This window comes from Salmo trutta, chromosome 14 (assembly GCF_901001165.1).
Source record: "Salmo trutta chromosome 14, fSalTru1.1, whole genome shotgun sequence".
NCBI classification, from domain to species: domain Eukaryota; kingdom Metazoa; phylum Chordata; class Actinopteri; order Salmoniformes; family Salmonidae; genus Salmo; species Salmo trutta.
The window spans coordinates 73,528,544-73,550,084 of NC_042970.1; the positions used below are offsets into that span (position 1 = coordinate 73,528,544).

The window sequence follows — 21,541 nt, forward strand, 5'->3', positions numbered from 1 at the left end:
CACCTGAGCTCAATTTTGAGTCTCATAGCAAAGATGCTGAATACCTATGTAAATAAGGTATTTCTGTTTTTTATTTGCAAGCATTTCTAAAAACCTGTTTTCGCTTTGTCATTATGGGGTATGTGTGTAGATTGAGGGAATTGTTTTATTGAATCCATTTTAGAATAAGGCTGTAACGTCACAACATTTTGAAAAAGTAAATGGGTCTGAATACTTTCTGAATGCCCTGTATAGTCGTGTTTTCACCCTCTAGAGAGAGTGTGTGTGTGTGTGTGTGTGTGTGTGTTTTCACCTCCGTCATAAAGTTCCCTCTAGTAGGACTTTAGCCTCCAGGAAGTTGTCCTACACTAGAAGCCAATCTGTGTTGCGTTGGTCACTTACTCCCTCCCCTCGTGTGTGTGTGTGTGTGAGACCTGTGGGGGTGGGTGAGGATAAAGGGCCAGATAGAGACTTGTTGGAGACGAACACTCCTCTCAGACCTCAACAGTCATCACCTCACCTCAGGTAAGAGACTCAATTTTTCTACTCCATTTAAAATAATCCACTACACAAACTTGAATGATATAATCATACTTGTCTGATGTGCTACATAAAACCCAGTACTTTCTTCAGTAAATAAACAAATACTCAATGTAATACATTTTGTGACACAGGTCACATTTGCATCTAATTTGCAAAAGAAAGTCAGACCATATACATCCAGGGAAATTGTTCAATTTAGCTGATACATTACATAAAAAATATTTTTTTTTGTCTGTAAGAAGGGAGATGATTTTGGGGATTAATAAATGACTTATTAACATGAATCAGGTTTCTGCTGTTTGAACCTCCCTGTATGTAAGGGGAGAACTTTGCCCAATGGATGAAAGACTGGGTCACATTAAAGTTCTAACAGTCATGAGATCAAATGGCAACTTATTAATGACTTGTTAATATGTTGATGGTGCTGCTGCATTCTCATACACTAGTCATGTACCTAGAGGGAAACTGAGACTCCTGGGATGGTGTTGTTGATAGGTCACATTTAGGGCCAGTTTCATAGACACATGCTTTTTAGTCCAGGACTAGATGTATTCCTAGTCCGGGAAACTCACCCTTACCTTTATTTTAAGAACATGTAGTCCGGTAACATTCTGCCTCTCAATTTTGTTATTTCCTGGTCACGGGGATGTTTATGGCCCTGTGGGTACCAGGTTAAAGTTGTCAAAGTATACTAAAGACAGTGACGCATAAACAGCAATAAGGAACAACCTGGTCATTCTGGCAATTAAACTAGGCTTGGTCTCATCCAAGGACACTTCTCCAGTTCACGGGAAGCCAGCAAGCTACTAGAGAAGAGGGTATAAACAAATACAGGATTGACATAATAATTCAAAACGATATGTCTGTGTGTGTTGTGGAGTCTTTGCTATGATAATAAAGTACAATAGGCTACACTAGACAACTTTGGCCAAATCAACTAGGCTTGGACCCGTCCAGTGATACTTTTCCAATTCCCACGAAAGCCAACAAGCTACTGAAGAAGCGGACCATAAAGCTATTATGGGTCTTGATAACTAAGTGTCTGTATCTCATGGAGGTGTTTTCTATGCTACTGAAGGTCAGTGACTGCCAGGAAGATTCTGATAAGACTCCTTCACTGTTCCAATAATACCAATGCCTGTAAAATACCTCTAGTAATAAAACATCAACTCTGAGTGTGTCCCAAATGACCCCTTATTCCATATCTTGTGCACTACTTTTGTCCAGGACCCATTAATTAACAGTTATCTGCCAAGTAGCTCCGACTTCAAGTAAAAGAGATGGACTGGTACTGTCTTGCGAGGTGTGATCCGTATTACCAGTCTAAGGCTTTTTGAGGGGTGTTACACTGCCAATTGAAATAAGGAAGCTAGCGATATTGTGATTGGTAAGTCTTAGAATTTGGCTGGCAAACAACACAGCTTTACAAAATGGAAATGTTGGTTCAGTGGTTGTCTTTTCTGATTGTTCATTTCAACTCCAAACCCAGTTTATTTCTACATGAAAACAAATAAAATGCTAAATTTAGAGAGCATTGCTTTGGCCCCATAACTGTCTCCTTCTTCCTGGTTAATGTGTAACTAATATGGATGCTGGCATGGAGGCCCTATATCATTGTAACATGACTCAGACAAGCCTGGTATAACATCCTGTGGTCTTGTAACCAGGCAGGTTGACTGTCTAGTTACAACTCTACAGTTTTATGTACACACACACACACACACTGGCCTGAAACCGTAACTGACTAAATATGCTGTATGTCCAAGTGTATCTCCTAAACTCTGTCGAACTCGTGTTTTTCAGGAGAAGGAAACAACAGACGGCAAAGATGTGTTGCTCCGGGTTTCTCAAGATTATGATGTTCATCTTCAATGGAGCCATCTTTGTAAGTTTAAACTTGTATTCAGCTAACATTCAATTATCCCCCATCTTCTATATTCCATCAGAATACTAACACCAAAACAGTCTATAGAACGCTTCTGTTTGTAGCATAATATACTGTTAAGTTCACTAAGGTTTTATAGTACTGATGGCTTTGAATTAAGTTATCACTTCCCCTTTCCTCTTTAGCACTCTGGACTTGTAGATGTCCACATAAACGCCATTTTGAACCCAAGCCTCCTGACCTGTTAGGGTCAATGACCCCTTAGATATTTTCAAGGTCATTCAGAGAGCGAACAGGATAAGAAAGTGCACTTCAGAACAAGAATGTGTCTCATCCAAGTTCCACAGGGACCATAAATGACAGTCATATCTTTGTGAGGATAGATTTGTGTATTGAGGAACACTTTACCTAAACTCAGCAAAAAAAGAAACTTCCTCTCTCTGTCAACTGCGTTTATTTTCAGCAAACTTAACATGTGTAAATATTTGTATGAACATAACAAGATTCAACAACTGAGACATAAACTGAACAAGTTCCACAGACGTGATTAACAGAAATGGAATAATGTGTCCCTGAACAAAGGGGGGGGGGGTCAAAATCAAAAGTTAGTCAGTATCTGGTATGTTGTGCATCTCCTCCTTGTGGACTGCACCAGATTTGCCAGTTCTTGCTGTGAGATGTTACCCCACTCTTCCACCAAGGCACCTGCAAGTTCTCTGTCATTTCTGGGGGGATTGGCCCTAGCCCTCACCCTCCGATCCAACATGTCCCAGACGTGCTCAATGGGATTGAGATCCGGGCTCTTCGCTGGCCAAGGCAGAACACGGACATTCCTGTCTTGCAGGACATCACGCACAGAACGAGCAGTATGGCTGGTGGCATTGTCATGCTGGAGGGTCATGTCAGGATGAGCCTGCAGGAAGGGTACCACATGAGGGAGGAGGATGTCTTCCCTGTAACACACAGCGTTGAGATTGCCTGAAGTGACAACAAGCGCAGTCCGATGATGCTGTGACACACCGCCCCAGACCATGACGGACCCTCTACCTCCAAATCGATCCCGCTCCAGAGTACAGACCTCGGTGTAACGCTCATTCCTTCGATGATAAACGCGAATCCGACAATCACCCCCTGGTGAGACAAAATCGCGACTCATCAGTGAAGAGCACACTTTTCCAGTCCTGTGTAGTCCTGCGACAGTGGACTACACTGCATGGGAAACGGTGTTTAAACTCTTTACAATAAAGATCTTTGAAGTTATTTGGATTTTTATGAATTATCTTTGAAAGACAGGGTCCTGAAAAAGGGACATTTCTTTTTTTGCTGAGTTTATATACTCGATCTGGTTATAATTTACTCAGAATTAATATTGTATGTCATTTTTAGTCACAGTAAGAAGATGAATAACCTGCCTTGTCATACTCGCTAATTACTGAGGGTTTGGGATTTCTTTCAAACATTGTTCAGGTAATGGTTGCAGAGATGACCGTATTTTGTATGATGTTGACATTTGCCCCACTTATACTCACCTTTACTCCACGACGCATTCTAATGATATGGTTTAGAGTTTTCAAAGAATATTCAAAGTATACTCCCTGTACTCTTCATCAACATTGTTCCAAACACTAAAACTATCCCCTCCCCCTATTTCTCCTCTTTCTCTCTCCCACCTCCCTGTTGTGTGAATCAGTTGGCGGGTGTGGCCATCCTGGCGGTGGGGGTGTGGGTGAAGGTGGACAGTGGCTCTCTCCTGGGAGTGTTAGACAACATTAAGGACGCCCCAGTAGAACTGGGCCAGCTGGCTAACGTGGCCTACCTGCTCATTGGGGTCGGAGGGGTCCTGCTGATCATGGGCTTCCTAGGATGCTGTGGAGCCATGAAGGAGTCCAGGTGTATGCTGATGCTGGTGTGTCATCTTTGACCATTGAACATAAATATTCAGAAATCGATTTAATACAAATACCAACTTGACTTTTACTCTGTTTATTTTTCGAATTTACATACTGGTATGGAAAGATTAATTCATTATTTGTTACTTTTTTTTGGTTTGTATTTTTTTTGTTGTTGTGTAAAATGACTTTCTTTGTTGATATACACCATGATATATTTATAGAATTTTGACCTTTGATCTAATGTGATAGTTTTGACCCATTACCTTTTGCTTTGTTATGAAGCCCTCACTGTATGCGTGTCTGTCGCCATTTTGTTTCGTTCCAGTTCTTTAACATCATCCTGACCTGCCATCATATTGGTCATAATTTTGACTCCTTGTTTTTTTTGGGGGGGGGGTTTCCTATCAAACCCTTAACCACTGTATACTTGTCTACTTGTCTGTTCCTTTCCAGTTCTTTATCATCATCCTGATCATATTCATTGCAGAGGTGGCTGGGTGCGTGGTGGTCCTCGTCTTCCAACCACTGGTAGGTGGTTAACACTGTATGGGCCCTGGTCAAAAGCAGTGCACTAATTAGTAAATAGGGGGAACGTTTGAAACTTTATTTGGCTGTGCTGGTGGTGGTTTTGTTCATATTGGCAGATGAAAACAGTTTTTATACAGTAGTAAATCAAATTGCCTAATGTTGGGACAGTAAAGCTTCTCTGAATTTGTGGAAATGGGTTTGTGTTCTGTTTTGTATGTTTTAGGCTAAGGAAGTTCTTGAGGACCTTAGTGAGAAGGTTGTTGCCACGATTAAAAAAGACTATGGGAAGGATGAGAGCCTGACTTCACTATGGAATGGCACCATGGAACAGGTATACTTCATTCATACTACTACATTAAGTAGTGAATTTACTGCCACTCTGCCAGTGGATGTTATTAGCGCACTTTTGTGTACTCAATAAATGCATATGTTCTTATGCAGATTATTTACAGGTTTCAGAGAAGGCAGTGGTGCTTGGCTAAGCTAGTTGCTTACTGTGTTCTGTAGATGCTACCATGTCATAATGATTTGTGTCTCTGTGCTTCCCTCCTAGTTCAAGTGCTGTGGATACCGCAATTACACAGACTTCAATGGATCCCCTTTTCAAGAGATCTCAACTAACCCTATGTACCCACCAACATGTTGTAGTAAAACTACAACCTGTGCAACTGCTGCTGCTGCTGAAACTTCGGTACAGATATCTAATAGTACCATACAGGGTCATCCGATGTGCTGTGTTTAGACCAGGAGGGTTTCCTTACACTTGGTTGGGTCACATAGTCATGAAAAACTCCTGCCCCTGGCTAGGTTTTACATTTAATAGCCTGTGTTTGTGTGTTTATAATCACTGAATCCCCATGCAGCTATCTAATTCTAATACTGGAGTACTGTTTCCTCCCCAGAATGTCACTGGCTGCTTTACCATGTTGCTGAACCTGATCGAGGACAACGCTGTCATCATTGGAGCTGTTGGACTGGGCATCGCTGCTCTTGAGGTACAGTACACCTGTTACAATACTCTCTGCATCCCAAATAGCATCCTATTCCCTACATAGTGCACAACATTTGACCAGAGCCCTATGGGCCCTCTTCAGGAGTAGTGCATTATAAAGGTAATAGGCTGCAATTTGGGCCCTACACAAAAGTAGTGCACTGTAAAGGGATTAGGATAACATTTGGGTCCTGGTCAAAAGTAGTGCACTATAAAGGGATTAGGGTGCCATTTGGAATGTAACCATTATATTCCCTTAACACTTGTGACCTGTCATCGTTTCAGATTGCTGCCATGGTGGTGTCAATGGTTCTCTACCAACAGATTGGTAACAAGTAGCACTGAGGACCCCGACATCCAGGACCATCCATGACCACGCCTGTTTAATCATCATCATCGCCTCACCTTGACACCTTCAGTCGACATGTTTAATTTCAAACACCAAAGATTATTAAAATATTTCAATTATAAAAGAAAAACAAGAGAGGAAGGAGCCTTGTTCAAAACCCTGTTGTGAATCGATCACCTCCATGGTATATCAACAATATCTGTGCACATATACTGTATAGGGCCTACTGTATGGATTCAGTACTTATTTATGTGTAATTTAGATTCCTTTATCTCTGTATCCTTATTTGTTTCTTGCTCAAGCTGAAGACTTTACATGAATGTATGATGTTTTGAGAAGGTGATTGCTTTACACTTGCTCTAACTGGCAAGACTTTTTTTTCTTTTTTATTCAACTGTCTTGAATGGATATACAGTGTCTCATTTTGTACATATAAATATTGAAGTTTAGAAATGACCACATTCAATCTGACTTGTTTATTTCTTGTTCTATTCTTTACGAGGAAATTAAACATGTTCTTATTTGCAATAGTTTCTCAATCATATTCACCTAAAGTTGGCTTCTGGGCTACTTTTTAGATCAGACTTGCAGATTCAGTGCCTCTTTTTAAATCCCTGCTGAAGACAATAGTTTTATGAAGATGCTTTTAATGTATGATTTTAATGAGCTACTCTTTTCATTCTCCTTCCTCCTGTCTTTGTTAGTATTTTTATTTTATGATATGAATCACTTTTACCTGTATTGACAGCCTGGTCTCAGACTAGATGTAATATAGTAATTGTAAATCTGTGAAACGCAAATTAGTATGATATGTTACTTTTGGTATGGTTACTTAAAACCTCTCTAGGGTACGTGGGACGAAATCGTCCCACACTATTCAACAGCCAGTGACAAATCAGAGCGCCAAATTTAAAACCACAAAATGTCATAATTCAAAGTTCTCAAACATAGGACTATTTTACACCATTTGAAAGATAAGACTCTCGTTAATCTAACCACATTGTCCGATTTCAAAAAGGCTTTACAGCGAAAGCAAAACATTAGATTATGTCAGGAGAGTACCCTGCCAAAAATAATCACACAGCCATTTTCAAAGCAAGCATATATGTCACAAAAACCAAAACCACAGCTAAATGCAGCACTAACCTTTGATGATCTTCATCAGATGACACTCCTAGGACATTGTTATACAATACATGCATGTTTTGTTCAATCAAGTTCATATTTATATCAAAAACCAGCTTTTTACATTAGCATGTGATGTTCAGAACTAGCATACCCACCGCAAACTTCCGGTGAATTTACTAAATTATTCACGATTAACGTTCACAAAATACATAATTATTTAAAGAATTATAGAAACAGAACTCCTTTATGCAATCGCGGTGTCAGATTTTAAAATAGCTTTTCCGCGAAAGCACATTTTGCAATATTCTGAGTAGATAGCCCGGTCATCACGGCTAGCTAATTTGACACCCACCAAGTTTGGCCCTCACCAAACTCAGATTTACTATAAGAAAAATTGGATTACCTTTGCTGTTCTTCGTCAGAATGCACTCCCAACCCTTCTACTTCAACAACAAATGTTGTTCTGGTTCCAAATAATCCATAGTTATATTGAAATAGCTCCGTTTTGTTTGTGCGTTCAGGTCAGTATTCGAAGGGTGACGCGCGAGCACATTTCGTGACAAAAAAATTCAAAATATTCCATTACCGTACTTCGAAAGCATGTCAAACGCTGTTTAAAATCAATTTTTATGCTATTTTTCTCGTAAAATAGCGATAATATTCCAACCGGGCGACGTTGTATTCATTCAAAGACTGAAAAAAAAAACATGGAGTCGTCTCGTGGACGCGCATCTCCAGTGTCATTGTTCCCTGCCTGACAACTCACAAAAACTCCTGCTGTTTTTCGCCCAGAGACGTCATTCCACTTTCTGGCGCCTTCTGAGAGCCAATGGAAGCCTTAGAAAATGTCACGTTACAGCAGAGATGCTGTATTTTTGATAGAGATGCCACAGAAGGAGAACAAATGGTCAGACAGGGTGCTTCCTGTATGGAATCTTCTCAGGTTTTAGCCTGCCATATGTGTTCTGTTATACTCACAGACACCATTCAAACAGTTTTAGAAACTTTAGAGTGTTTTCTATCCAAATCTACAAATTATATGCATATTCTCATTTCTGGGCAAGAGTAGTAACCAGTTTAAATCGGGTACGTTTTTTATCCGGCCGTGCAAATACTGCCCCCTAACCCCAACAGGATAACAGAGGGTTAATTAAATGAAAGCAGGGTGGTTGACTGGGTGGGCGTATAAGGCGAACGTCTAGCAACCCAAAGGTTGAGAGTTTGAACCTCAGCACGGACAACTTTAGAAACTACTTACTACTTTTTTGCTACTTTGCAACTACTTAACATGTTAGCTAACCCTTCCCCTAACCCTTTTAGCTAACCATAACCATTTTAGCTAACCATTTCCCTGACCTTAACCCTAACCCCTAGCCTAGCTAACATTAGCCAGCTAGCCAGCTAGCTATATTTTGTAACATATTGTATGTTTTATTGTAATTTGTAACATATCATACGAACTGGGTGGTGGACATTCTTAAATTAATACATACCCTACAAAATGTAACATATCATACTATATACAGTGCCTTTCGAAAGTATTCAGACCCCTTGACTTTTTCCACATTTTGTTACGTTACTGGCTTATTCTAAAATGTATTAAATTGCTTTCCCCCCTCAATCTACACACAGTACCCCATAATGACAAAGCAAAAATATTTATAAAAACTGATATCCCATTTACATAAGTATTCAGACCCTTTACTCAGTACTTTGTTGTAGCACCTTTGGCAGCGATTACAGCATCGAGTCTTCTTGGGTATGACGCTACAAGCTTGGCATGCCTGTATTTGGGGAGTTTCTCCCATTCTTCTCTGCAGATCCTCTCAAGCTCTGTCAAGTTACATGGGGAGCATTGCTGCACAGCTATTTTCAGGTCTCTCCAGAGACTTACGATTGGGTTCAAGTCCGGGCTCTGGCTGGGCCACTCCTATGTTCTCTTGGCTGTGTGCTTAGGGTCGTTGTCCTGTTGGAAGGTGAACCTTTGCCCCAGTCTGAGGTCCCGAGCGCTCTGGAGCAGGTTTTCATCCAGGATCTCTCTGTACTTTGCTCCGTTCATCTTTCCCTCATACCTGACTAGTCTCCCAGTACCTGCCACTGAAAAAGATCCCCACAGCATGATGCTGTCACCACCATGCTTCACTGTTGGGATGGTGCCAGGTTTCCTCCAGACGTGAAGCTTGGCATTCAGGCCAAAGAGTTCAATCTTGGCTTCATCAGACCAGAGAATCTTGTTTCTCATGGTCTGAGAGTCCTTTAGGTGCCTTTGGGAAAACTCCAAACGGGCTGTCATGTGCCTTTTCATGAGGAGTGGCTTCCGTCTGGCCACTCTACTATAAAGGCCTGATTGGTGGAGTGCTGCAGAGATGGTTGTCCTTCTGGAAGGTTCTCCCATTTCCACATAGGAACACTGGAGCTCTGACAGAGTGACCATCAGGTTCTTGGTCACCTCCCTGAACAAGGCCCTTCTCCCCCGATTGCTCAGTTTGGTCGGGCGGCCAGCTCTAGGAAGAGTCTTGGTTGTTCCAAACTTCTTCCATTTAAGAATGATGGAGGCCACTGTGTTCTTGTGGACCTTCAAGGCTGCATAAATTTTTTGATATCCTTCCCTAGATCTGTGCCTTGGCACAATCCTGTCTCGGAGCTCAACGGACAATTCCTTCGACCTCAAGGCTTGGTTTTTGCTCTGACATGCACTGTCAACTGTGGGACCTTATATACACAGGTGTGTTCCTTTCCAAATCATGTACAATCAATTGAATTTACCACAGGTGGATTCCAATCAAGTTGTAGAAGCATCTCAAGGATGATCAATGGAAACAGGACAAATTTCGAGTCTCATAGAAAAGATACTGAATACTTAAGTAAATAAGTTATTTGTTTTTTATTTTAAATACACTTGTTAACATTTCTAAAAACCGATAAAGTTTTCGCTTTATCATTATGGGATATTGTGTGTAGATTGCTGAGGGAATAAAAAAAATGTTTAAGAATAGCCTGACGTAACAAAATGTGGAAAAAGTCAAGGGGTCTGAATACTTTCCGATGATGCTGTAGTGTAATAGATTTACATACAGAATAATATGAAATGCTCTGAGACCAGGTTGCTATTGAAAAGGACAATAGAAATAAAGTTATCTACATTGTATCCTCGAGCTACATCTATTGTTACAAAATGTTAATTGTGACACCTCTGATTATGACCCGGACCTGCGTTGCCCTTGGAAACGGGTGCGCATTGTCATGAAGGTTCGGAGTCGTGCCCCTGCCAAAAGAAGATACCAATAGCAAGTTAGCTTGTCAGCTGGGTTAGCTAACTACCGCTTGTAGCCTACAAAAAGGTCATTAAGAATGCAAGTGCAACTGATTAATTTGTAAATTATTGAACAACTAATAAGGAATTTCTTAACTTTTATCTTTCTTCTTCTGGTCATTATTGAAGCATGGGTGATACTGTAGCTAGCTAGCTAACGTTATATAACTTGCTAAAAATGCACATTTGCCAAAATGAATATGAAATATCCAGGCCTATAGTAGCTAGTTAACTTCTAACTAACTTTGGATAACAATATTTTTGCATGTAATGAGTGTTTGTCATGTCAATGATAGATAACAATTCAACAACAACCTTGAGTATTGAAAATGACCAGATTATTGGTCTATCAAAAATGTTAACCTGTATGTATGGTTTCCGTAGATTGAACCAAGCGGTTCATGACATTACAGCGCAGTCCGCCATGTCCAGACTACATCACCTGTATGGCCTGTTGAGGTACCTGATGATGCTACTCAGTGGCATCATATTTGTAAGTGCACCGTTTTTTTGTGTGCTTTTTGGAGGGGTTCATCTGTAGATCATACCATAAGAGGCTATTAGGCTGGACCTCAATCAAACCCGCACTGCAGAACGACTACATTCACTACAACATGTAGGTTGGAGTGAAAGTTCCATAGAATCATCAGACCACAGGGAATCAGAGAATCTCCCTTGAGTCTCCATGGTGCCACTTTTTAGGATGTCAATATAAATGAATGTATTTATGGTTGTTTGTAATTTTGTCTTCCCTTTGGCTCATAATGTGTTATTGTTTTTACCATCGAGCACCACTTTGGAAACAAGCGTATTAATTCATACTTTCAAGTGATATCCTCTGTGTCCACATTGTATGTTTTGTTGTATATGTCTGGTACCCCAAAAAATTCAATTGAAATAGCTTTTTAGCTTAATCTGTTCTAGGAAACTGTCCCTATGTGTTACAGATGGTATGCTCAGGATAGTCCAACGTTTTAAATTCCATATAGTTTAGTTGAGGCCCTGCATTCATTTCAGCATCTAGTTTTAACAACTCTTAGCCCACATCCACAGTAAATGTTGAGGAAAACACGAAAATGATGCATCAATATGATCAATCTCATGTTAATTCACCCAATCAGTATGTCCAATGTCAATACACTCTATCAATACCCTCAATCTCATGGATACACATCTCATTCTCTAACCCAATATGGTTGCCTAACCAGTTCCCCCACGGGACACTGTCTTCAATCAGAAGGTCCTACAATCTAGTCATTCTAACTCTAAGGTCCATCTCTTCCCCCTCTCAAGGTGAACCCATTCTAGTCATTCTAACTCTATGGTCCATCTCTACCCCCCTCCAGGTGAATCCATTGTAGTCATTCTAACTCTATGGTCTATCTCTTCCCCCATCCAGGTGAGTGGCCTTGTGCTGTTTGGCCTAGGCGTGTGGATTAGGTACGGGGCGGCCACCTTTGTCCAGGTGATGGGCTCTTTCTCGGCACAGCTGGTGACCATCAGCTATGTGTGTATGTGCCTGGGGGCCATCCTGTCTCTGCTGGGGTTCATTGGCTGCTACGGGGCCTGGAGCGAGAACCGCTGCCTCATCATGCTGGTAAGAGACCGTGAATCCCAAACCACCCCCTCGCCCCTACCAATTCGCTCTGAGGGCCCTCTGTTGACGCGTGTTGTTGTCGAAATTCCGAGGGTGACTTCCAGAGGGTGGCAAGGGGGTCAATAAACTCTTTAACTTCTGGACACACTCGTGACTTGAATGAGGCAATTCATGTTCCACTTTTAAATAATAAAACAAACATGAAATTCAAAATAACAAATTCCCCCTGTCGTTTTACAAGATATAAACATCATCAACAGTATAACATGGGGGGGGGGGGGGGGCTACCATTTGGGGCTCAGTCTAGAAGAGAGGTGGGCCACTTTTGTGGAGTGTAGTCTTCATAAAGGCTTGGTAATGGTTGAGTCTGTTAGAAGGAGCCATTTTGGCCTACTTATTTGGTTGCTGTGTTGTATAGTCTATACCCTTGTTTCTCAAACCTCTTCTCGGGGACCCCCAGATGTTTCACAATTTTGTTGTAGCCCCGAACTAGCACACCTGGGCCACGTTCAGTTGCCAAATGTTGTCGAACGTTGCAGATAGTAATACCATGAATATAGCCGACATGATTCCTTGTTCCACATGTTTGTTCTACATAACATATTTCTATCTGAACGTTCCAAGATGTGTCCTTCTGAACGGATTTAAGTAGTCAAGGGCTTGATTATTAGTTGAATCAGATGTGCTAGGCAAGTTCCACAGAGAGATTTGATGGTTGCTCTATAGTCTTTGTGTATTCCGCTTAAAGAGATTGAACGGGATCTTAAGCATTTACAAATTCGTAACATATCATACGAATTGGAATTGCTAACGTAGCGTAAGAATTGCATGATTTTGAAAAATATATATTTTTTAGGACGTAGCATATCATACGAAATGGATGACGACGTACACAATTGTGCACACTTTTCAGGGCCCCGTTTTGGCTCGTGAGTGCTACTTTCAAAACTACTGAGCGAAATTATACAAAACAGCTGTAGCGTCACTTTAATTTGTACACTAGAGGGAACTATATGTTGGGTCATAGGTCACAGGAGACCAGGAAGTGGGGATGCACAGGTATAGAGAGTGTACAGTTCTTACCCTGCTCACCTATGAACTATGATGTGGTTGATTCTAACCCTCTCTTTGATCTGACAGTATTTCTTCATCGTGTCTATGATGTTTGCAGCTGAGGTTACTGGGGTTATTTTCATCTTGGTGTACAAAGATCTGGTAAGCACAGACGATCCACTCTCACGCCCTCACTGGCTCAACTGTAACTACGATCATGTACAAATCACAGATTATCCACTCACCCTCACTGTTTAAACTGTAAAGAAGATGCCATACAAAGCACATACGATCCACTCACACCCTCACTGTCTAAACTGCAAAATAAATACTGTACAAAGCACAGACAATCCACATTGACCCTATCCTCACTGTCTAAACTGCAACAAAGATACTGTATTTAGCACAGATGATCTACTCACTCTCACTGTCTAAACTGCAATAAAGATACTGTAAAGTACAATAGATGCTGTCTTTAGCACAGATGATCTACTCACGCTCAATGTCTAAACTGCAACAAAGAAACTGTACAAAGCACAGATGATTCACACACAGCCTTACTGTCTGAACTGCTACAAAGATGCTGTAAAGTTTTCTTGGCGTGATTAAGTCAAGCACTGGGGTAAATGATTGAGCGACTTCCTGTGTTTCAGGTGGAGGTTATGATTCGTGGAGCCAGTAAGGACTCTTTACGGATGTCTTATATGGGACCAACGGCTGCAGACCCCATATCAACAGCCTGGAACACCATCATGGTCCATGTGAGTGGGCTATGTGAACTCTGACTTTAAAGGGAAAATCAGCAGTTGCTACATTCATTTTTGGACTTATAAATTCATTATATGTACCCATTGATTCTTGAAGTATATAACTTATAAAATGCCTGATGAGCTTAGTTCAGAACCCAAAATATACTGTAAGCTTGTTTTACTCCAATGTTTGTTAACAAAGTAAATGTAAACAAACACTATATAGCCTAAAAACATGGTTACAACGATGATGTTGATATCATGGATGGTCAGTCCTTGAATCCATATCTCTGTTTCTGAATTTGAGTGGTTGTATTTCTCCAGCCTCATCCCTCAGCTTTTTACCCAAACGGGTGGGGGGGATGCTTTGTTATTGTTTTTACTGCTGATTGCTGCTTTAATACCAGTAGGATCTACCATACCCTGGGTACCAGTCTATCATTCCACTCCTTGCCTCTCCTTGCCATGACAAACTTTGGCATATGACACGAACTACAAGGAGTAGAATGTTTGCACAAAACAGGTCTGGTTTTCAGACCAGAGCTACCATCCTTCACTGTACATGTGCAAAAGCTCCGGAAGAAACAAACAAAATTGTCAATGGGCACCAATAGAAGCCCACTGTCTCAACGCTCTGCCTTTCTCTACTGTGTGCAGTACAAGTGCTGTGGCTTTGACAACTCCACGGCTGACTTCACGAACTCCGTGTTCAGTGCTAACACTGGCCTGTTGTACCCCAAGACGTGCTGTGTTGACCTGACGAGCACCGCCTGCGACGGCCTCGACACCACCCTGGGCCTGATACACCCAAAGGTAGGGTACACTTTTCCACATGAATAAGCCGAGCCAAACCAAGCTATACCGAGCTGGCCTGGTTACACATCCACCATAGCTGGAACGACTTTGACCCCTTTTACACTATCGTGTTGACCCACATCAAACTGTGTTGGTTTGGATATTTTCTTACATTTGTCTTTTTCAGCATGGTTCCAGAAACTATGGTCAATGTAGCAGTGTCAAAAGCCATTACTCCGTTGCCTATTTCTAAGGGCCAAATCCTAACTTGGGTAGTAGCCATGTCTTGTGAAGGAACAGATGGTAATGTCCTCTTTATCTATCTGTCCGTCACCAGAGCTGCATTACCAAACTGATCAATGTGATCCAGGACCAGAGCGTCATCTTTGGCTCCACCGCTTCTGGCATCTGTGTCATGGAGGTAAGTGTCCTTTCAGATTTGCCCAAACTTATATGGTGAGAGTTGCCCAAACTTACACTACCGTTCAAAGGTTTGAGGTCACTTAGAAATTACCTTGTTTTTGTTTATTAAAATAACATAAAATTGATCAGAAATACAGTGTAGACGTTGTTAATGTTGTAAATGACTATTGTAGCTGGAAACGGCTGATTTATTTTAATGGAATATCTACATGGCCGTACAGAAGCCCATTATCAGCAACCATCACTCCTGTGTTCCAATGGCACGTTGTGTTAGCTAATCCAAGTTGATCATTAGAAAACCCTTTTGCAGTTATGTTAGCACAGCTGAAAACTGTTGTTCTTATTAAAGAAGCAATAAATCTGGCCTTCTTTTAGACTAGTTGAGTATCTGGAGCATCAGCATTTGTGGGTTAGATTACAGGCTCAAAATGGCCAGAAACAAAGAACTTTCTTCTGAAACTCGTCAGTCTATTCTTGTTCTGAGAAATGAAGGCTATTCCATGTGAAAAATTGCCAAGAAACTGAAGATCTGGTACAAACCTGTGTACTACTCCCTTCACAGAACAGCGCAAACTGGCTCTGACCAGAATACAAAGAGGAGTGGGCGGCCCCGGTGTACAACTGAGCAAGAGGACAAGTACATTAGAGTGTCTAGTTTGAGAAACAGACGCCTCACAAGTCCTCAACTGGCAGCTTCATTAAATAGTACCCGCAAAACACCAGTCTCAACGTCAAAAGTGAAGAGGTGACACCGGGAGGCTGGCCTTGTAGGCAGAGTTCCTCTGTCCAGTGTCTGTGTTCTTTTGCCCATCTTAATCTTTTATTTTTATTGGCCAGTCTGAGATATTGCTTTTTGTTTGCAACTCTGCCTAGAAGGCCAGCATCCCGGAGTCGCCTCTTCACTTTTGACGTTGAGACTGGTGTTTTGCGGGTACTATTTAATGAAGCTGCCAGTTGAGGACTTGTGAGGCGTCTGTTTCTCAAACTAGACACTCTAATGTACTTGTCCTCTTGCTCAGTTGTACACCGGGGCCTCCCACTCCTCTTTGTATTCTGGTCAGAGCCAGTTTGCGCTGTTCTGTGAAGGAAGTAGTACACAGGTTTATACCAGATCTTCAGTTTCTTGGCAATTTCTCACATGGAATAGCCTTCATTTCTCAGAACAAGAATAGATTGACGAGTTTCAGAAGAAAGTTCTTTGTTTCTGGCCATTTTGAGCCTGTAATCTAACCCACAAATGCTGATGCTCCAGATACTCAACTAGTCTAAAAGAAGGCCAGATTTATTGCTTCTTTAATAAGAACAACAGTTTTCAGCTGTGCTAACATAACTGCAAAAGGGTTTTCTAATGATCAATTAGCCTTTTAAAATGATAAACTTGGATTAGCTAACACAACGTGCCATTGGAACACAGGAGTGATGGTTGCTGATAATGGGCCTCTGTACTTCTATGTAGATATTCCATTAAAAATCAGCCGTTTCCAGCTACAATAGTCATTTACAACATTAACAATGTCTACACTGTATTTCTGATCACTTTTATGTTATTTTAATAGACAACAAATGTGCTTTTCTTTCAAAAACAAGGACATTTCTAAGTGACCCCAAACTTTTGAACGGTAGTGTATATGATGGGAGTTGCCCAAACTAATATGGGGACAAAATGACTAGAGGGTAGAGACGTTGGCCACTAACAGCCACAGGTGGTTTCCATTGTGATCACCATCTTGTAAATGAAAGCCTTATACAGTAAATTGACCTTGTGAATCAACATGGATCAGACAAAATAACACAATCACTGCTGGCTGTTATTGAGTCTCTCACTCAGGAAGACAGTGTTATGAATGGAGTCATTTCAATAGTGGATGCCAAAGCAGATAAGACTAAGTCTGCATCCCAAATGGAACCCTATTCCATATATGGTGCACTATTTTTGTCCAGGGCCCATAGGGCTCTGATCAAAGGTAGTGCATCATGTAAAGTAGGGAATAGGGTGCTATTTGGGATACAGACTTAGTCTTATCTGCCTTGGCATCCACTATTGAAATGACGCCATTCATGACACTGTCTTCCTGAGAGACTCCACAACCACTAACACCACCCCAACATAAATGAACTGAAACGTTAACTTAGCCTCAAAGTTAGACTTTTGTGTTAAAACATAGTTTCCACATGCACTCTGTGTGCGCGTGCTCGACGCGAACAACACCATTACCACGAGTGAACTGTCAGCAAAGCCGACTAAGCCTATTTCAGAAAGAGTCAAAGTTAGACAGAGATATAGTTCCCCCCTGTGGTGTGTGTTAATGATGCTTCGATGTGTTTCCCGTGGCCTAATGTGTGTGTGTCTGTTTCAGTTGGCGTCCATGATGGTGTCAGTAGTGTTGTTCGTCAGACTAGGAAACACCTATTATTAGACCAGCAGCAACACAGAGAACAGAGCCTGACCCAGGCATGGTAGGCCAACCAGACCAGAGACAACACCATAATAAATGGGACTTGCAGATGAAGCCTCCTTGTCAGTAGACTGGTTGTTGTTCTTAGAGACTGCTTACGGTTTATGGTAGATGTGGGAGGGTGGGTGTCTCTCTGTATGTGAATTTGTGATGATTAGCAGTCTAGTGAACAGGAAAACTCTTTGACAACTACTCCCTCTTGTGGAATATATCTGAAGTGTCAGAGGCAGAATCACAGTATCATGGTCAGTCACATGTCTGGGAACATTAAGTAACATTGAGTTATAATAATAATATATGCCATTTAGCAGACACTTTAATCCAAAGGGGTTTACGGTAGTGCGTGAATCTTTGGTCTCCTTAACAGTCACTTCACTCAGTAACAGTTATTCTAAACTTCACTTGGGCAGGTGTCTAACAGATAGAAGCTGCCTATGGGAAAGTGGTCGAGGGGGGGGTGGGGATGGGAAAGTTCATGTGTCAGTTAACATCGAGCCTGTCCATGGGAACTCCTAGCAGGGTTCTAGAACTCCAGACAGCCAGTGACTGATCAGGTCATGGGTGAGAGAACACAGGACTCTAATGGCATTATGATGGGCCATAACAAGGGAGCTGGGCTTTATACCCACGGAACATAAACCCATTATGACTTTACCACCACATGTAATGAAAGGTGAAGGCTGGGGTGAAGGCTGGGTTGGTTGGTCCTTATAAAAGGCTGCCACCAACTCCAGTGTCTCATAGCCCAGACTGACAGCAAGGTTTCCATTTGGAACCTTGAACCACTAAAATATAGACAACCAATTGATTATTGATTTATTTGCTGGGGAATGATTAGGTTTTTCTGAATCTGGAACAAAATATCGAAGATTTTCTCTTTTTGTTGGGAAAAAAATGACTTTCTTCATCAACTTTGTGTTTTTGTCCACATTTTCTTCTGTGGCTTTGTCTCTTCCATTCCCTCACAACTCCATCAAGAGCGTTCCCACGAATGGCGCGAGCCGGGACTTTGAATCATCCGGTAACGGTCCAGTCGATGAACAGGAGCCCATTCGGGGAACGGTCAAAGTAGTCAAACTCAACCCCAATAACCCGGGTCTGTCGGGTCTTTTTAGACGAGGCGGGATTTTCCCCCGAGGTGCGCCGGGTCCGAGAATACCTTTCCCAGGCTTCTTGTCCACGGGTCGCCCTGGCCCTGCTGCGCTCCATGCCAAAGCAGCTGCGGTGCCTCTGCATCCACTGTCACATCTGCACCACGACGGTCAGGGCAATGGCGGGGTGGGTATGAAGAAGAGGCAGGGATTTGAGATGTGGCAGAGGGCCATGGATAAGAGCCACCACAGTAAGACCATGTCTATGTCGCTGCCCCTCAGTCTGAAGGACTCTGCCAACAGACAGAGCTGCGCCGCGGTGCCTTTTACTCAGGTGAGGCAGACCTTTCAATTTTGGTTAACAATGACACAGATGGTGTAGGGCAATAGAGGACAGTAGGCCTAATGTTTAATCAAATGATTAGACTAAATTAGAAAGTTAAAAGGGATATTTTTTTAATAAGTAGGGCCTAAGGCTTGACACATCAAAATACGAAAAGTGTTTATGCTAGTCTAATTTTTTTTTTAAATCGATCTTCCATGTACAGCGGATAACGTCCGAGGGCTGCGACGCGGTGACGGTCCACAACAAACTGTGCTTCGGTCAATGCAGTTCGCTGTTCGTCCCGTCTGGTTGGGAGTCTGCCAGGCTGACGGGTACAGGGGGACACCGCCGTGCGCCCTGTTCCCGCTGCGCTCCATCCAAGACCCACACGGTGACGGTGCCTCTGCGCTGTGGGATGGAGGTGCGGGAGAAGCGCGTGATGGTGGTGGAAGAATGCAAGTGTGAGACTGGTCGTGAGGAGGGGAACATCGAGGCTGTGGCCTCCATGCACTTATAACTGAAGGAACTGTAGTTTAAGGGAGACATTTTCCTAGTGCAAAAGCTCTGTACGAATTAGAAAACGCACACTGCGAGATTATAAGGAAGTTTACAGTATTCTTTGCACATTGCAACGCAACATTTTTGCACAACGAAAATATCGCCCGAAATGCTCGTTTCCCCCCTCACAGCACCTGCTCTAGCCTGTTTTGATGACTTGATTCATTGTTTTTGGACAGACAATATTTATATTGTGATGCCAGATGTGGACATTGGTTATGTGTATTGTATGTGTGAGTCTGAATTTCTAATTCAGTGAAAAAACGATTTGGAGGCAAGTGCCACCAATGATTGTTGACAAGTGACTAACATTTTTAGTCATGAACATTTCTGTTCAACCCTACGGCAGAAATAATTATCCACTCTGGACAGTGTAATAATGTTGAATCTGAACTGAACTGCATTTTGTTTTTGTGAAATAAAAATGTCAATCTATTTGGCTTGTCAGTTGGTTTTTACCCTTGATGTGCTTTGATTCATGCAAGAGAATCTATATTGAAACATGGGGAAACATGTAGTATTCCAAGAGAATCTACATAGAAAACATGTAGTATTCCATGAGAATCTACATAGAAAACATGTAGTATTCCATGCACTAAAGTATTCCAGTAGTATCAGCCTCCATGTTTTATTAAAATGTTTTAGTGCAGTTTCACCACACTCCAGTTACATCTGAAAGCAGTTAACTGCCCAAATGGCACCCTATTTCTTATTTAGTGCACTATAGTCAGAAGTAGTGCACTCTATAGGGGATAGGGTGCCATTTGGGACGAAGAATTGGTGTGTACACGAGCATTGAACATGGGCACTTTAGAGGAGCAAACAGAGGGAATTGTTTCAGCATAAGACACTGCATTATGTATCAGGCATCTTGTCTCTTTCTCCCCTGGCTCTTTCACTGTGGTGGGAATTCTTCTTGACATCCTGAAATCCACAATCTGGAGTTTGTGTTTCAGCAAAACGGTGGCCCCACCCCACAACTTGGTTTGGTATAAAACTGAGGGATAATGTAACCACTCAAAAATTCAAATTTGTTGTACCAATGATTCTTTAAGGTTATACTGAGCTTATGAGGCATTTCTAAGTTCCATTCCTCAACAATCCATGGCTATATCATTAGTTGAAATGACTATTGAACAGTGTCCCAGATCTCAGACTGTAGCTTTTAAACCTGCAGATGCACTTGAGTGTTTTCAGTTAGGGGCCTAAAGCAAGTATTATTCATTTATTTCCTGGAACCTGGACCTTTGTGCGTGCGTGTGTGAGTGCATGTGTGTGTGTGCGCGTGCGCGTGTGTGTGTGTGCCTGGTAAAATGAACTCATCCCACACATCCATACATCCCCAGTGGAATATAAAGGAGGCTCTTCTTTACATTGTGTAGCCTAGCCTTGGCATGCTGTCAATAACACCGCTTACTTACTTTGCATTCAGTGTTTTATAAAGCTATGGGGGATGCTTGCATTGATTGAGGCCCATGGATTTAGGCCTACATTTGCATTTGCAAAGGGTTGACGGCTATATTTCCACAAAAGAGTTGGACGAGAAAAACATTTGCTCTGGACTTAACATATAGAATCAAATAAGGGGGTCTGGTTAGTAAGGAGGTGAAGGTCTGGGCTGTTATTTCCCATCTCTGTTGAGTGGGGAGGTTATGAAGGTAAACTAACATATTCTCTGAGCTCTGCATCTCAATCATCCATTTGGCGTGCACATTTTTTATTTTACCTTTATTTAACTAGGCAAGTCAGTTAAGAACAAATTCTTATTTACAATGACGGCCATAAGAACAGTGGGTTAACTGTCTTGTTCAGGGGCAGAACGACAGATTTGTACCTTGTCAGCTCGGGGATTTGAACTTGCAACCTAGGCTACGCTGCCGCCCCAA

The 21,541-nt window shown here is 41.9% G+C and overlaps 2 protein-coding genes across 3 annotated transcripts; both read left to right on the plus strand.

Moving 5' to 3' along the window:
- Positions 1 to 372: 372 nt before the first annotated feature.
- LOC115147354 (tetraspanin-1) lies at positions 373 to 6,695 on the plus strand. 2 transcript variants are annotated; one of them, XM_029689562.1, is made up of 8 exons: positions 373 to 504; positions 2,326 to 2,407; positions 4,098 to 4,313; positions 4,753 to 4,827; positions 5,051 to 5,158; positions 5,381 to 5,518; positions 5,730 to 5,822; positions 6,104 to 6,695. In XM_029689562.1, the coding sequence occupies exons 2-8, from the start codon at positions 2,351 to 2,353 to the stop codon at positions 6,155 to 6,157; spliced, it is 741 nt and encodes a 246-aa protein (XP_029545422.1). In that variant the 5' UTR covers positions 373 to 504; positions 2,326 to 2,350; the 3' UTR covers positions 6,158 to 6,695. The 2 variants fall into 2 exon arrangements, with proteins under 2 accessions (XP_029545422.1, XP_029545423.1); XM_029689563.1 differs by having other exon boundaries at positions 416 to 504; positions 2,321 to 2,407.
- Positions 6,696 to 10,546: 3,851 nt separating this feature from the next.
- Positions 10,547 to 19,614, plus strand: LOC115147868 (uncharacterized). The gene is made up of 9 exons (XM_029690135.1): positions 10,547 to 10,636; positions 10,993 to 11,101; positions 12,008 to 12,205; positions 13,346 to 13,420; positions 13,912 to 14,019; positions 14,665 to 14,820; positions 15,140 to 15,223; positions 18,660 to 19,106; positions 19,321 to 19,614. Exons 2-9 carry the CDS (start codon positions 11,033 to 11,035, stop codon positions 19,612 to 19,614), a joined length of 1,431 nt encoding a protein of 476 aa, XP_029545995.1. The 5' UTR covers positions 10,547 to 10,636; positions 10,993 to 11,032.
- Positions 19,615 to 21,541: the final 1,927 nt, after the last annotated feature.

Bases quoted from the DNA above. Each gene is read 5' to 3' on its own strand.
- LOC115147354 (XM_029689562.1), top strand. From the start codon at position 2,351: ATGTGTTGCTCCGGGTTTCTCAAGATTATGATGTTCATCTTCAATGGA. The intron at 5,519-5,729 runs GTACAGATATCT...TTTCCTCCCCAG, and splicing joins CTGCTGCTGCTGAAACTTCG to AATGTCACTGGCTGCTTTAC. The intron at 5,823-6,103 runs GTACAGTACACC...TCATCGTTTCAG, and splicing joins TGGGCATCGCTGCTCTTGAG to ATTGCTGCCATGGTGGTGTC.
- LOC115147868 (XM_029690135.1), top strand. From the start codon at position 11,033: ATGTCCAGACTACATCACCTGTATGGCCTGTTGAGGTACCTGATGATG. The intron at 14,821-15,139 runs GTAGGGTACACT...GTCCGTCACCAG, and splicing joins TGGGCCTGATACACCCAAAG to AGCTGCATTACCAAACTGAT. The intron at 19,107-19,320 runs GTGAGGCAGACC...TTCCATGTACAG, and splicing joins CCGCGGTGCCTTTTACTCAG to CGGATAACGTCCGAGGGCTG.